Source organism: Acartia tonsa, chromosome 2 (genome assembly GCF_053477335.1).
Source record: "Acartia tonsa isolate MP-2025a chromosome 2, ASM5347733v1, whole genome shotgun sequence".
Lineage (NCBI taxonomy): Eukaryota > Metazoa > Arthropoda > Copepoda > Calanoida > Acartiidae > Acartia > Acartia tonsa.
Window position 1 is genome coordinate 29,275,694 of NC_137261.1, and position 18,294 is coordinate 29,293,987.

The 18,294-nt window shown below is 32.0% G+C and overlaps 1 protein-coding gene across 1 annotated transcript in view; it reads right to left on the minus strand.

The window, feature by feature from the left end:
- Positions 1-18,294, minus strand: part of LOC145309228 (uncharacterized) — a 69,370-nt gene that overhangs the window by 41,584 nt on the left and 9,492 nt on the right. The window contains exons 5-11 of the mRNA XM_080150326.1: positions 15,870-15,927; positions 12,156-12,204; positions 8,814-8,959; positions 7,690-7,733; positions 4,865-4,988; positions 2,113-2,180; positions 248-340 (exon numbers count right to left, since the gene is read on the minus strand). Of these exons, the coding sequence (XP_080006452.1) occupies positions 248-340; positions 2,113-2,180; positions 4,865-4,988; positions 7,690-7,733; positions 8,814-8,959; positions 12,156-12,204; positions 15,870-15,927 (582 nt within the window). The remainder of the gene's footprint in view (positions 1-247; positions 341-2,112; positions 2,181-4,864; positions 4,989-7,689; positions 7,734-8,813; positions 8,960-12,155; positions 12,205-15,869; positions 15,928-18,294) is intronic.

Below are 18,294 nucleotides of genomic sequence, written 5' to 3' on the forward strand. Positions count from 1 at the left end.
GTGGTTGAAACGTTTGGAAAATCAACTTAATAAACTAACCATTCAAAATTCAATAAAAGTCCTCAAAGTTGTTAAGCAAACGAATAAGAAGATTTTGGGGACTAGTGAAATAAAAGGCCCATTGTCTCTCTCTCCCTCTCTCTTTGGTAAAATCTTTTATAGTCTCTATTTCATTTTTCCCTGTATTTTTGGATCACAAGCGAAGTCCATATGTTCGACCGTCTGCCTATTCGTGCACAATTTTTACCTTGTTGTCCAGAACAGCGGTTGATGTTATAACTTCTGTGGTTGATGTTAATACTGTTGTTCTTGATTCAAGAAACTGTGGCTTGAACACAGCCTAAAAAAACATAATAGTTATTTATCGCATCGTATTATAGACAGCTTTCCCGCGGATATTAAAACCAGTTATGTTAGCCCTAAGGAGCCGGAGGTTAATTCTCACCAATCTGGTATTAGTTTTTAATTTTTGATTTTAAAATTCGTGGAAAATGGTCTGTAATACGATGATATACATAATTTTTCAGTATAGATGAGAACCGGCCCTAATCCAGCGGATAGTATTTGGTTTAGAAGCCAAGCTGGAAAAACTTTTAACAACATTTCAAAAGATCAAACCTATTTTACAACTAAAAAGTGTGGGTCTTTGATTGGCTATGATTTCTAGTTTTGCCATTATTAGGCTTCCTAAAGAAAAAACTGTCCTTGTTATAAATTAACCTATGAATAAGAATACCAATTTTGATTTTCAATTCTTGTAAATGAAAAAGGCTATCAGTTTCTAATTAAATGTTAAATATCATATTTCAACTGAAGCACCTAATGAATATATCTCAATGATGTGCTATCCCTTCCACATAGTGTTTTATCCGCAAATAAATAATTGGCGAAAATCAATTATGAAAATAAACCAATATTTTCTGTTGAAAATTGTGTCGCTTCGGGTTCTAGACCTCTCCACGCACCTTGAAACATACTCTGCTTATGATTGCGGTGTAAAGCCTCATTCGCCCGTCAGACAACCAACTCTTTGATTGCACGACCTTTGTGTGAGAAGTTCAAACTGTGCATGGTAATGAGTTGCGCCTGTTTTGGGCCAAGGCATTCTCCCTATTCTTACTACTAATGTCTCGCACCTGTTATAGTAGCAGTAGGAACCATTTTTAATGTCTTTTAGTTATGACGCGGTGTTCAGCAAGATTCGAACCTATCACCTTCCCGACGACGAGCGAGTGCGCTACGTGTTGAGCCACGGACGCGGATTTGGTTTGATAATACATTATCTAGAAGTGTGGGCAACTTTATACTTAAAACGATGGGTTTTCAAATGAAGAAAATGATAATAGTTATTTCTCGTATCGTATTATAAACGGCTTTCCGCGGATATAGAATGTACAATTATAAGATTAAAACTAGGTTTTTTAGCCCCGAAGTGCCGGAGGCACCGGCTAAAAAACTAGTTTTAATCTTATGATTGTACATTTCTATATTCGTAGAAAACTGGATATAATACGATGCTAGACATAATTTTTTCGTATGGATGAGAACCGGTTCCTATCCACCGGATTCGAATGAATACGAGAATAGTTATTTCTCGCATCGTATTATAAACGGCTTTCCGCGGATATAGAAAGTACAATTATGAGATTAAAACTAGTTTTTTTAGCCCCGAGGTGCCGGAGGCACCGGCTAAAAAAACTGGTTTTAATCTTATGATTGTACATTTCTATATTCGTAGAAAGCTGGATATAAAACGATGCTAGACATAGTTTTTTCGTATGGATGAGAACCGGTTCCTATCCACCGGATTCGAATGAATACGAGAAAGCCCTTTACGCCACTGTTCATTAGTTACTAGTATAGTCGATAATAACAGATATACAAAATGACATGCGGACGAAAACATGAATGAAGACAAAATGAAAGAAAAACGACGGACAGACAGATGAACATCTTTATATCCTGCCTTAAATTTAATACACAGACATAAACATATTATCAAGTAAATGTATTTATCTAAGACATAATTATGTGGATACAGAGAAGAAGGAAACGACAGACACACGAATGGACAGACGACAAGACATCCTATTACTTAGTATTATGGTTTACCTTATCAACGCAGGCATAAGTTGTCTTTAAATAAACATGAAGATCTTTACATTCCAGGATACCAAGCTCTGAAAATGAAACACTTATTAAATAAATTATAAAATTTCAAATAGTTTATCTTAATATTTTAATCTCACCACACGTTGTGATTAGATTTAATTGGTCAAATTAACCATTTCTTTTTCCTAAAAATACTTTCTCAAAAAAATTATTTCTTGGCCTCACCCGTGGGCCGTCCCCCCTTCCCCCTTTTTTTCTAGCGGGGTGATTTTACCCATAGGAGCACCTTTAACATTGATTTAACATAACATAACCTAACATAAGCATGATTCAGATGCAATATGAAGGAATAATTAAAATGCTGATCTTATCATAGTAATTCAAAGAGTAGGTTTGCTTCTAGGATTCTAACTAGGATTTATTATTACTTGGATATTGCACCAGATTATCATGTAATCTAATAAAGTGAAACTTGTAGCTGGCTAAAAAAAACTATCCCCACATGCACCCCTTTACTCCATCCCCTCCCTTCCTACTGGATGAACGAACTAAAGAATAAAAGTTCATGGTAACAACCTAAATTGACGACAATTTTTCTTATTTTTCTACATCCATTGTAAGTTTACAAAAAAATCTTAAAAATACATTTTGTAGTTTATCTTATGTTTTTGCAAAAGTTTAAGTACTTTTTTATTACATCTTATAGTTCATATCTCTCAATACCTAAAAAAAGGGTAGTGGCAACCGCAACTGCACGCTTAATATTTGAATTATCCGCAGTCGAAGATGCAAGTCAACAATCCAAAGCCGCGGCAGATAACCAATTCTGTTAACGTTAATTGCGCAAATTTTAAACAATCTCCAGCTAAGCATAAGGTAAATTAAAAATCCGCAGCCAATTTTTTAACATTTCACAGTCGCTTTTAAGCCATACATTGCTTTGCAGCTGGACTGCCAATGAAATGTGCGGCTGCAAAATCCTTCTTGTAAAAGTTTATCCTTTTTACTCACCTAATATGCTGTAAAAGATACTTTTAACGTTTGTAAATCTTTTTTTCTTTTCTTTATGCTTTAATATTAAGCTTTTTTTAATTCAAATACCCAAACTGTGAAAAATACCCCAATGAATCTGCATCTTATTTTTGTGGTTCAATGTTTAGTTATGTCAACTAAGTAGGTCTATCCGTTGGGAGGGGGAGTAAGGAGTTTTACCCAACCCTCCAATGAATTTGGGACAAGTAATACAAATTTTACCTCCAACTAAAATAAGAGAGAGGAGCCGCCCCCCCCGCCCCCCCCCCCCGCCCCCCCCCCCCCCCTCAAAAAATCCTCTGAAATCCTGACTAAAATTATTTTTTGAAAATTATGTTATGTAGTAAGTGAGATTAAACTATAGCTAAAACATCTATGATTAAATGATCCTCTGTTTGAATATGAGATTCTGTCAAAATTTGACCCATTTTCTTTTATAATTATTTATGTTTCTATTAAACATAAAATGCATAAAAGCAAAAACCAAAACTAAATATATTCATGTAATTCAATTTAAATTTGGAAGCTGACAAGTATAATTTGTTCTGTCCAACAACTTCTGAAAAATATCATTTATAAACTTTAAAAATGGATATAGAATATACGTGGATATTTGGACAGGGAATTTTTTGACAATTTAGGTTGTTATAATCGACATCATTTATTGATCAGTTCGTTCATCCTATAAAAGGAAAGGGTAAGGGGTAAAGGGGATGGATGGGTGGGTGATCGTTATCAGTCAGCTACAAGTACATGATTATCTGAAGTAAAATCCAAATAATTATAAATTCATTATTTCTAATAAATTTAGGCTAGGAATTGCAATAGGTCCATATTAATCAAGATGATCTTTTTGAGTAAGATCGCCAAATATATGAAAGTATCAAATAGACATATTTTCAATGTCACATAATTAGATTATTGCTTTGTAATCAGTGGCGTGCGCGGTAGGGGCTGTCAACCCCTCATTAGAATCAAAATTGAGAAGACCTCCCTACCAATTTTTCGTCCCGTAATGCTTTCTCGCCCCCGGGTGAATCACTGTACACACCACTGATATCATTAAACATAAAGGCTCATATGTGAAAGTGATAATGCACCAAAATTTGTATAATTTTAAAGGATATAAATCTTACAAATTGGATTATAAGTCTAAAGAAATAAAATGTTGAATATTTAAATAATTTCATATTTTAGATAAAAATGTATTAAATATTTAGGGCTCTTTCAAATGACTATTTTTTTTCATTTAAAATAAATGTAATAATTTTAGTGATTTAATTTTTTTAGTAGCAAAGCTAATCTACAATTATGTCTGTCCGTTTGTCCGTCAGTCAGTCCGTATGCTATGGGGGAATGCAATTTTCTCAGCTGCTATTTAAGATAGACTGCTGATTTTTTATGAAGATTTCCCATTTCAATGAGCATCCAGTATGTAATATACATTGTCCGTCGATCTGTCAGTCATGCTTTATTCTTGACTTTAATAAATCATCAAATGCTCTTTAAATCTTCTTGTTTGTACTTCAATGATTTTTTTACGTCGCTACTTTTGGATTTTTTCGTCCTTGTAAAGATGTTATTTATGTCTATTTAAAATACATAATTTCATAATTAGGATAAATTTTATTGTAGCTACGTTTCTTTCCTATAGTATTGAGAGTCAGGGAGAAAACGCTGTTTAATGGCGTACTTTTTTTAGTTTAGCTTCGCTACTTACCTATAGGATTTGCAGACAGGGAGCATTCCGACTGTCCGTGGCAATGGTGAAGAACTGCAGGACTTGCAGACGCGTCTTCACATGTATCCATCACTTCACTGCTGTAGAACGTAGACAGAGAATCCTGAAAACAATATCAAATTTTGTTTTATATCTACCAGTGGATTTGCTTTAAATTATCTTTGTCAACAATAGTTTAAAACGCCCCAGTAATTATAATATAGGCAGAGGGTGGCTTATGTTGATTAAGGTTGAGGGTGGCTTAGGTTGATTGAGGCTGAGGGTGGCTTAGATTGATTGAGGCTGAGGGTGGCTTAGATTGATTGAGGCTGAGGGTGACTTAGATTGATTGAGGCTGAGTGTGGCTTAGGTTGATTGAGGCAGAGGATAGCTTATGTTGATTGAGTTAAGTGTGGCTTAGAATGATTGATTGAGGCTGAGGGTGGCTGAATCGAAATTTAATGGCTGTGAAGAGGGTTACAGCGGCTTATCGTGGTTGATTCTTCCTCCAAGCCGCACAGCTTTCACGAATCAACACAGACAGATAGACATCCTGTTACTAGGAAAATAATTTCCTTCAAAATAAAAGAATCAATCCACATTTGTATATTTTTTCATAAATTATTTCATAAATAATCTTGCATGATATTGCAAAATATTGAAAAGTGAAAAATATAGAAAACTAGAGTTGGCTCGATATAATTATCTCCCTATTGGCTAGTTTTCTATATGCATATCTATTTCTCAAAAAATCTATTTTCCTCACCCGGCATTACTATCTAAAAGAAAGTAAATATTCAATAATTTAAATGATTTTAAAAAGATTTTTAAAATTATATTTTTTCTTTACATTACCATCACCAAAGGGTTAATGATGATGATTACAATTTTAGTTTAATATTTGAACACACAAAGTGTCGCCACAATCGAATTCTTTTAAAACAGAGTTTTCTTAAATTTATTATATTATAAATTTAAATTTTCTTTTTTATGATTAGAAATTATATACATCAATATAAGGTAAATAGCAACATGAAATGAAAATAATGAATTTATTTTTAATAAAGTAAAATAATGGGTCTTATCGTTCTAGCCAATGAGAGTTTATTATGGATTATTGGAGCACTATGAGTTATATACATATATTCCTTGGAAAACTTGAGCTCGTTTATAGACATTTATTTCCTATATAGATCTGACATGGATCTTGAAGCAATTAAGCAGGCCGTTTTGTACATGTTAAAAATTGGAAGATTTCATTAAATAAAAGTTATTGCAAATATACTTAGTAAATAACAATAAATATGTTATTATGTCCCAAGATTGAGAAATGACAAGTTTTTATCAAAATACAATATAAAGCTTAAACTCTAATACACAAAAACATAAACACACACACATACACACTCAAGCAAAAACACATAAACACATCTTTTGTTTTGGTAAAACCATTATTTTCACTCCCAGCCTGTTTTTTCCGCAATTCTATATCCAAGACAAATAAATATTAGGAGTACAGCTACTATACAGCTGATTCACTTTTCATTTCGGTCAGTGCACAAGCATAAACACCTATAAAGACTGATACACATATTCATTTGCATTATGTGTTCTTCCTCTGTCCAAAAATATTAAATACTGTTAATAAATTGTACTTTTAAGGATAGGCAGCGGCGCGGATCAGGATTTTAGTGGCTGCATTTGAGAGTAGCTTGAGGTGCTATGGCTGAGGATGACTAATGCTGAATGGCGTTAAGGGTGGCCGAGTCAAAAATTTAGTGGCTGCGACCGTAGTTGCTGTACTTTTTATTTTTTTCGGAATTTGAACTTTCTTATTGCTTTTAGTTAATCGGTGACAAATATATCAAATGATGTATTGTTTGCAGTACTCGTCAGTCGCCCTTCAGACGCGTAAAATTTCAGTAAACTTTTGAAAATCAGCTAGAACTCCAAACCTGACCAAAATATATGAGAATCCCTCTTTTCAAAATAAATTCAAACCAACCAAAGATTAATTTGTCGCGGCTGTCTATCCCTAATTGTTTGGCTTTTATTTTTTTATTTTTGCAGTTTGTTTAAATAACTTATTCCTTTTGAAATATTAGGATCTAATTAAAAAATCTCAATATTTATATTTGTATATCTCGATGAAGAAAATACGTCAATTAGAATAATGAGTATTATAATATGTATTCATTTTTAACTTTATGAAAATTAATTAAGATTTCATAGAAAATAATGTAGAATCTAAAATCTTTAATTTTATTGAATGAATTGAATATTTTACTTTAAATCAAATACATCATTTTTCTATAAAGCATTTAAAATGTTTTAATGGCAGTTTAAATAAAAGTCTCTTCCAAGTTAATTAAAATAACTAATTTCTAGCAGTACTTATCAACTAATTAAAATCATTGATATAAAATAGAAAATATTAGCGAAATACAGTTGATACCTGTCATGTTTCATGACCTAAGCATAAAGTTTCATGGTTTTTTCTGCAGCTGACTATGAAGTTAAATTGCTTGTAAGATATCCTAACATTGAAAGAGGTGTTTCATACATACAAAGTAAGAGGAAGATAAGTTTCAAAGAACACGAGTTCCGTGATTAAAAGAATAGTTATTTATCGTATTATAAACAGCTTTCCGCGGATATAAAATGTATAATTATAAGATTAAAACCAGTTTTTTAGCCCAGAAATGCCGAAGTAGAAAACTGGTTATAATACGATGCTAGACATAATTTTTTCGTATGGATGAGAACCGGTTCTAATCCACCGGATATTAATCGGTTTCGAATGAATACGAGAAAAGTACATTTACCTGTTGGAAGCCGCCAAACTTCACCAGAGGACAGTAAATGTGACCTGAAATATTTATGATAAACAGGGAGGGACATAACAATGGTAGGAAAACCAATTACAACCATACATACTCTAGAATACTTGAAACAGATTATCACACATTATGATTAGGAGAAAATGTAATCTATTGTCCTATCCGATCCCTCTACCCTCTAATATTTCAAAGCAAATAAACAATGATTCTTCCTTTGATTAATTGATTAGATAGAATCAAAATAGTTTTTGAAATTATAGATCTAAAAGTTTTTAAATGAGTAAAAAAAATTGAAAAATTGTACGTAAAATTTTAACAAGCCATGACTTTTTGTTTTATTTTTATATTAGTGTTTTAATTATTTATTTTTTTGTTTTGTAAACTTAAATTAAATTATGAAAATGGATATAGGATAAAGATGGATACATTGACAAGGGAAAATTTGTCGTCAATTTATTGGACCTCATTATTGGTCAGTTCATCCAGTAGAATAGGAGTTCGATGGGGTAAAGGGGGTGGAATGGAGGATCGTTATTTTAGCCAGATGTGAGAAACACTATATCAGAGTACATCTAAATATTGTGCAATATTCAAGTAATAATATATCAATTATTACAATATGTAAAGTGTCGTATTGCTTTTATAAAAAAGGGTTGAATATTAAAGTTGTATATACATGAAAGTAAAACGATTGTTGCAATAAAAAGTACACCAAATTGTTTTTAACACTATCTTTCCATCTTTTTATTAAACAGCTTTGTTTATCGATTTTGAAACTTCATTCTTTAAAAACTTTATTTAATTGCTTCGAAGCTAATGCTAAGATCCAATTCATATCGAAACCGATTAATATCCACTGGATGAGAACCTGTTATCAGTCATACTGAAAAATCATATATAGCATCATATTACAGACAATTTTCAACGGATATTAAAATAAAAACTATAAGTTTAGTTTTATTAGCCCGGTGCTCGACCCCTAGGGGCTGCCGAAAATGGCTTTAATCTTACAAAATATTTCATTTTAATATCGTCGTTAAGCTGTCTATAATAAGATGCGAAAATAAACTTTTCTTTCTCTTTCTGAGTAGACAAAGATTTCAACTAACCTGATGAAATTGAAAGAAATGAAGAAGACAGGACCGCAATCCTGTCATCTGGTTTTATACATGACAAGGTCAGGTCATCCTGACCGCAAACACTGCGTGACCGGAAGGAGGCGGGCTTGCACGTGTAGGACACTTTCGCGTGCTTCCTAAAATCAATTAATTTGAGTTATATCTAAATTATTAACTACATTTTTAAAATGTAAACAAGGAAAAAAGGACACAAGCAAGGATATAAAGGGTTAAGACAATAACTATAAATTGATGTATATCCCTAAAGATTACAACTAGTGGTTGAAACTTTTGGACACTCAACTCAATAAACTAACGAATATTTAGAATGTTTTTTCTATAAACCAAACCCTTGCAAAAACGAAACTTGCCTTGTAAACAGATATGATTTTAAGAAAAACTTTTTGATTAAATTCTTATAATAAAATGAGCATTTAGATTACAGATATAGACTTGCGTTTTTTTTCGCTACATAAAGTGCAAAGATAAAAGTTGAAAGTATGTCTTTATTGTTCTTCTAACCAATTGGCTTCAAAACTATTATGATAAAAAGGATGCTCTTCAAAAACAACCTAAAAAGTAAAAGTAAATATTTAAAGATTATTTTGTATAAGCAACAAGATTTAGATATTGAAAACTTTTTATATGAATGTACTAAGGTTTAAGAGTTGGCCTTTAGTTAACTCTTATTTCAAATAATTCAAGGCCTCTAGGGGCACTTTAGGGAGGGGGAAGGTATACATTAACCATAAACTTTCAATATTAGTCTTAAAAAGAAAAAGCAATACCTAATAAATGTTGTTATTTTTTTTTTGAGGGGGGGAGGGTTGTTTTTTCAGTGTCAATTTCTTTCGAGAAGGAAGAGGTATCCTCCCTTAGAATCATGGTAGGGTGCATAACAGTCAGTTTTTCTGGATTGCTGGACAGGGACCTGGACACTGGACAGTACATCCTCCCTCAGAACAGATATACCCTTTCCCGTGGCTTGAAGAAGCTTCACTATAAAGGATAACCACATCGGCCCAGCGGTTAGACAAACAGACATACTTATACTTTAAAAAATTTATAATAACTTTCAAAAATTTGAGAAATGTAAGAACAACCAAAGAAGAAAAGAAGAAACATATTTGTGCCTTGTCAGCGTATTAACATTACCTTTTATGGTACAATCTTTTAAATTTAAAATTTGTTCCACAACTCACCCCTCACCCCCCAAAAAAAACGGCTATCGGCCCTTACATAAGAAATCCCATAGACAACGATTCGTTTCAATAATAGATGTAGAATATACTTGGATATTATGACAGGGGAAAATTATCGTCAATCTATCTTGATAACATAGAACTCGTTTATTGGTCAGTTAGTTCATCCAATGGGAGAGGAGGGAATGAATTAAAGGGGGTGGAAGGGGTTGAATAATTATTTTTGCCCGTTGCAAGTTTATTTTATAAGAGAACATGAAAATCTGGTGAAAGTTCTAAATTATTATATATCAATTTAAGGGGGCACTTACCGATCAGAGTGGTTTTACAGTATTTTTTACAACATGAAAGCTTTTAGACACAAAAATAAAACAATAAATGAAAGTGCTCAAATATTCATAAAATTTATTTTTATTGAACTCGTTTTCAAAACTTTCATTTTACATTTTCATTTATTTGTATATATTTCATACAGTTTGACTTTATAATAGTATTTGATTAAACATTATAATAAACTTATTACACATTGTAGACAAAATTTGATATCTTTCAGTCTCAGTAACCTTTCAGTAGCGTAGATATCTAACTCAAAAGCACGGCTCAACAATAATTTCCCTGTCCTACTCAAAAAGTGATTACAAGTATTTAGAAAAGGTTACTCAATTTTATTTACTCTATGAGTCTATATGTTCCTAAGCAAAGATATTACTAAGCTCATCTCAATAATAAGTTACCAATCCTACTCTAATCTGTGTCTAATAAGTATTTAGAAAAGGTTGCTTAATTCTAATCACTCTTTTTATATGTTTCCAAACAAAGATATTACTAAAGCACACCTAAACAATAAGTTCCCTATCCTATCCTACCAACATGGAATATTTGTGACGGACAGTATCGACTATCTCTTTTATCTCAAGTGTCTTCTCATGCAAAGGATATAGGATATATGTGGATATATTGATTGGGAAAAATGTCGTCAATATAGCTTGCTAATATGAACCTTATTTCTTGGCAATTTTGTTCATTACGTATAAGGAAAGGGGATGTGGTAATGGATGTGGATGGGGGTATTGTTATTTTAGCCAGCTACGATTATTTCTTTATCAGAGTACATGTAAATCTTGTGCAATATCCATGTAACAATATATCAATTTCTTATACACTTTAGTTATATACCTCAAATTTATGCGCAAGACTTTTCACAATAAGGTTAATATAAGAGTTTCATCCAATTATTTTTATAGATATATTATAAAGAGTAATTGTACGAAATTTGAAAAAGTGCTATTTTTATTTTAGGTATAGTGCAGCTCCTAATGTAAAAATATTGATTTCTTAAAATAATTTGAATGTATGAAATTTTACTCTAATATTCTTTTTAATATTTCTTTTTTCTAACTTATTCTAGCTTTTTAAATTAAAACCTTTAAAGGCCTTTATTTTGGTAACTGTATAGATATGAAGTATTCTCACCACTAAATACTGTATTTCCGATGCGGACATTAACATATTCTCATAGATACTAAACTTTCATATTCATAGTGATGTGAAGGATATTCATATAAACATATTATCATAGATACTAAACTTTCATATTCATAGTGATGTGAAGGATATTCATATTAACATATTCTCATAGATACTAAACTTTCATATTCATAGTGATGTAAATAATATTCATAATAACATTTTCTCATAGATACTAAACTTTCATTCATAGTTGTGTGAAGGATATTCATATTAACATATTCTCATAGATACTAAACTTTCATATTCATAGTGATGTAAAGAATATTCATAATAACATTTTCTCATAGATACTGAATTTTCATATTCATAGTTATGTGAATGATATTCATATTAACATTTTTATTTTAGAGTAGAGGGAATGCCTTGGTCCAAATCAGGCACAATTCATTACCAGTCCTCTAGACAAAAGTCGTGCAATCAAAGATTTTTGTCAGAAAGATGTTTGACATAACCTATTAACCATGCATATATGCACGGTTGTTTCAGAGATACACAATAAATAAGATCTCATGGTTTATCCCATACTCAAAGGCTATTCAAATCAAATCTCTAACACACGGTCACCTGGTGAACACATTGAACTATCTACTTGAATATTTACCTGAGTCCTGGACAAGGATCCACAGAACCTGGCGACAGGATGTTGAAACCTGAAATCATAATAAAAAAATTACACTTTTAAATTACTGAGTTCCAAATGAATACAATTAACAAAAATTTTATATACATTATGATAAACAAAATTAACCCTTTTATGGATTAAATTTAAAACATACTAAGCATAGCATCTCTATTATTTCAAACGAAATGTCTAATAAACAACCCTTGTTTTTACAACATATTAACAGTAAATCTTGTTTCCTACTTGTGTCTTATACATCAAAATTTATGCTTTTCAAAATGTACTTTAGCCCTTTTCATTGTTATTTTAATTGGTGAACTGAAGAACAGAAACTTATTGTATAAAATCTACTCTTTTATCAGTATAGTATTCATTATATACAAACTATTGTAGAAAAAAATGTTTATAAAACCACACACACACACACACACACACACATAAAACACCCACAAACACACAAACAAATATATACATAGTAGTTTTTGTGGGAAAAGTAAGTGTGTGCATTTTTAGATTCACTAGATTGCACCAACTTTTATCATGTTTTATGTATATTTACTGTACATAAGCAAATATGTTATATAAAATTCAGAAGGCGTTCAAATTAAAAAAAAGCTATGCAGGCAAACATCCTGCTTGTAGTAGATTCGGCGTTTCACCTCAAAGTGCCTTGTTGAGTACAGAACACTCCCCCCCCCCCCCTCCACTTATTTTTAAATAAATTGGATATAAGTGGATAGGGTAATTTTGTGTTTGTTTGTTTGTTACTTAAGATCAGGTTAGGTTATATCATATGGTTATAGGATTAGGCATCGCACGTATACGCCCAGCAGAGGTTATTCATAAGAAAAAAAGCTACCTCCCCACCTTAGCTGTCCCATTCTCTAAATAATTTATAATAGTATTTTGTACGGATTTGTAGAGTATTCGGGTAAAGGGGGTGGATCGTTATTTTAGCCCGCTGCGAGTATTACTTTATCAGAGTACAAGAAAATCTGGTGCAACATCCAAGTAATAATATATCGATTGTATTAGATAATGATTGGGATAGTTCCTGTAATGATAAGAATATTTAGCGTCTAAGAATTGTTTATCATTGTCATATATAGAGGCATAGACAAGATAAGAGTACACTTGTCAGTTACTCACAAGGTTTGCTTCCACCTCTCTTCTAGTAAAAGAATAGAGGGGGCAGAGGTTGAATAACTGTTTGTTCACGGTGTGGGGACCCTGTGCCGATCCGACTTACAATTGAGCTTTTGAATATCAGCCAATAGAGTCAGAAATATTAACACAGCCAAGTCGCTACAAAAGAGCAGAAAACAATTTCCTAACTGACGATAAAGGTAGTTGTCTGGGTTATACATATTCATTGGACAAAGGCCCTATATGCTGAGAGAGCATAGCTAATAGAATTAGATGGTACTGCTATTAGCTTTCAGTTTACTACATCACTTACTAAATCATTATCTTCCTAGTTTCTTATCTCTGGATAGGGATGGAGAGGTCATTGACGATTAAACAAATTTTTAAGCCTTTCCTTCTTCCTTAAATAACAAAACATAAATTCATACAAATATCGGTGCTTTCCCTCAAGTGCCAAGCAAGCACACCACCCAATATTCCATTTTTTAATTAATTGAAGAACTGAGTCGTTTGTTTTTTTCTTCTTTATACCTAACCTATTAAGGCTGTCCTAGCCTTGCAGGCTCTATACCTGCCAGGCCTACACCTTCGGTGAATTCACCCAACCTGTCTTTTCTATACCCAATATAAACTAACCTACCTTAGGTAAAACAAGGACATGGAATAAAACCTAACCGCTTATTTTCAATTCATATGAACATATGGGGAAAGGGTTCTGAGCTTTAAGGGAAATATAACACAACTATTATTTTCTATACACAAATATAGAAATACTTTATTACCTAAAGTGGACTACCTATTACATGTTTCTTGTTTTATAATAAAATAAATGTAGTTTTTATGATAGAATTATAAGAAAGAATAAGATTAATTATCATATTAATACACACGAAACAATATACAGATAAAGAATAGATACAGACTAAATAAAGGGTAAAATGATATTAGTTATTTATAGCATTATTATAGTATTAAAGACAGATTTCCGCGGGGATCAAAAAGAAAATCAAAAGATTAAAACCAGATTTTGTTAATACTTAATTTTCTTTTTTAAATGGCAAATATTTCTTCTATATTAGTTCTTAGAGGGCTTACAAACAGACTGAAATTCAAGCTTTAATATAAGGATTTTGGAAATTTTTATCTCATTGTTAAAAACAAAGCTTTTCTATAATTAGGGTATGTACGTCTGTCCATTCGTCATGGTTAGCTTTTTTTCGTTAATTTAGACATATTAGAATTGTCCTATCGATTTCAAACTATGATGATAAAAGTTACAATTTAGAAAGAGTAGCAACTCAATAATCGTTACCAGCAGCTCTCTATAATCAAGTCCTAAAATTAAGGCGTATGTCCTTAAACAGAATCATGTATAAATACGTAATTTTGTCACAAGTTTGTTGTATACAATTTTGTTTGTACTTTTAAATTAATAATCTGCTGAATAATTTTTGACATTGTTCATGTTCGTTTTTATCTTGTTTGATTTCAGAGCTTAGCTTTCTCAGAACTACTAAACATAACCGTCATAATATTCAATGCCAAAGGGACATTTAACAATAGAAGTAAAGTTTAGTCATCTATTCTTATAAGTCTATTTTCAACCAAAAAAAATAGATAAAACATATACTTGAAACAATGTTTTATATTTACCCTGTATCAATTATTTATCATTATTAGAAACCCAACATCATTTATTATAAAAAGATTAAGTTACTTTAACATTAAGGATAATTTATAGCTAAATTTGAAGTTTATATGCCAAGTACTTTTGGATGAAAAATAATATTAAAATAAGGCAGACTAAACTTCAAGAACTTAAAGGTATTTCAAGTATGGCTTCGAAACCGATTGATATCCGCTGAATTAGAACCGTCTCAGTTATACTGAAAAATGATTCATTACAGAAAAATTTTCACGAATATTAAAATAAAAATCCTAAAATTGATACTAGTAACTGGACCTATAAGAAGCTTCACTGTAAAGGAGACCCAATTGATTCAGCGGTTAGTGAGATCCTTTTCTACGGACAAAAAAGCTTACTATCCTATTATATAAAGTAGTAAGCTATTTTTGTCTGTAGCGAAGGATCTCGCTAACCGCAGAACAGATAGGGTTTCATTTACAGTGAAGGTTTCTATAGGTCCTGAGATGGTTTTGGCTTTTATTTTTATAAATAAGCATGGGTATGGTTTTAGGCTATATTTCTACCCTTCCATATCCCATCGAGGCTTCGATAGAGCCTCTATATGCTAGGTGCACAACCACTAGTCCTATTATATAAAGTAGTAAATGGGTTTCCTATGTAGTGTAGCTTCTTAGGTCCAAGGAAGGTTTTTAACTATTTTGGGGACGGGTTTGTTCACTATCACAAGAGAAATTACCCCCTCTAAAAAAAAATTTCCTTTCTCTTTATAAAAAAAAAATTTAAAAAGTTTCCTCCATTCTCTTAAGTGTCCCTAGAGGCCCTATAGGTTTTATATAATATGATAATAAAGATGCTGGGAGTGGAGCCGCTAGTAGTGAACTAGTGTATTGTGATTGTACCTGTTTCAATACTGCATGATTGCTTTCCTTGACACATTTCTTCTCCCATCACAATAGCCTGAAAATAACATAACATAAAATTTAGGATATTTTAAATAACTAATTTCTATGAGAATTAATTATCGAATAAGTATTAACCTTTTGATTAAAATTTGTAAAATTTACCAGGGCTCAGCAGCCGCGCATCATCCTCCTGTATAAGCTACAAAAAATCAAACCTTATATAATTATGAAAATTAGCTGGAAGTCTAAACCTGACCCTAATATAGCAATTTCTCCCTACAAAAGATTTTTTATAGCATCCAAACGGGTTAAAATTTTAGGTAATCGATGATTATTCCTGTAATAACGAGGTATGACTTAGAAAGCGCCGCAACTCTAAAGGTATTATCAAGAAGTCTGTAAGTCCATTAAAAACATGCTGATTTTCAACCTTTGGAAAATAATTTCTTGTATGATTGAATTATCCCATTCATGTTATTTTTGGAATAATGATTTTATAGTAAATTTAAATATAAAGTGTAATGTGATGTAATTTCAAAAAAGGCATAAAACACTATTTAACTCTTTTCAGTTTAAAAAAAAAATCCTTTTACTAATTATATAATTTCGGATTGAGTGAGACAAATCATTAAAAAACACGAACTGGGTATGAAAAATTGTCGTCAATTTTGGTTGCTAACATGGAAATCAATTATTGATCAAATCGTACATCCAGTAGGAGGGGAGAGAGGGGTACATGGGGTGGATGAGAGGAGATATTCAGCTACAAGTTTCGCTTTTTAGAGTACAATACAATCTGGTGTAAGATCCAAGTAATATTAAATCTATTGACCACGCTCAGTGTGTTGAAAATCCTACTTACACAAAGATTTTCTTAATTAAGAATCTCTTAAATGCATTAATGTAGGTTTCATTAATTTGATTAATGAATTTCTTTACAATGAACCAACTCCATCCATAATTCATCAGAAGCAAAGTTACTCTATATTTCTAATTTATGGTCTGTCTGTTGTTAAGATTAAAAATCTTGATAATTCCTTTACACAATCTTTTACTAATAATCGCTCCTCATGAATGTTGTTATCCTTGTCTTTATAAAAGTAAGAGAATCTCTATGTGCCTGTCTTTACCTAAGGATCTCGCTAACCACTGAACCTTTACGGTTATCTGGAAGGTTTATAATTATTTTGGGGGAGAGTAAACTAAAATATATTAAAAAAATGGATGGATCGGATTCGACCCACCAGTACGACGAAGCCCAATCTGTACCACTTTTGCACCACTTATGATTCCTGTGACGTTATAAAAATGAGGGATTCTCCATCTCTTATTTAGAGGTTTTCTTTCCCACTTCTCCTCTCATCTTACTCATTTATATGACGTCACAGGAATCAAAAGTGGTGTAAAGGTGGTACAGATTGGGCTTCGTCCCCAATACCTCAAGTGCACCTAGAGACATCTAGAGGCGAAGCCGCTATTTGTAGATAAAGTAAGTATAATAAGGTGTAGTAAATGAAGTCATTACGCTATTGTTAATGAAAATTACTGTTTCTCAAATGTTGAGAAAAAGTGAGGGGAAAAGGCGGCTCTTTTTGTCTCTACCATGTGAAAATTAATGAGCTTTCAGTAGTAAATAGAAGAATGGTGGTTTCCTTTAAAGTGCCTAGTCAAGCACAGATACCCACCACCCTTTGTTTTTAAATAGATTTTTTAAATGAGAGTGTGCTTAGTAGTTTATGCTTTACAGATTAGGTTAGGTAACTCCGCAGGGTTAGGTCATCGTAGTAATATACTTCCAATGGAACTCCCTTTAGAATTTAGGCATAAAGGAAAAAATATTTTCTCTTAAATATAAGAGGAGAGGTTCTTATGAGCTCGCAAGGTACTTTACGGGAAATTACCAGAAGACCTCGTAGTGAAACAAAGTCACAAAATGAGAAGTAAGTAAGATTACTATATATAAGACTTAGTTCTGTGCAAAAAGTTTCTGTAAAATATAAACCTATTTGATATTAACGTCAGTTTACTACCTCTTAACACAAGTTTGGAAATAAGAGTTCTTTGAAAAAAATTAAATCACGCATTAAGAGAAAAATATCTATTTAGATTAAAAATCAATTTACCCCATAAATATCTAGAAAATCTTATCCATAACCTTTTATTTCTATTTTTTTTCTGGGTTATGGAACATGCCAGATCATCTGAGTACTGGACAGGTAGCTGGATAGTAGCTGGACATACATAGGAATCATACCTGGATTATGGAACATGCCAGATCATCAGAGTACTAGACAGGTAGCTGTGGAGTTGCTGGTCATACAAAGAAATCATACCTGGGTTATGGAACATGTCAGATCATCTGAGTACTGGACAGGTAGCTGTGGAGTAGCTGGACATACATAGAAATCATACCTGGGTTATG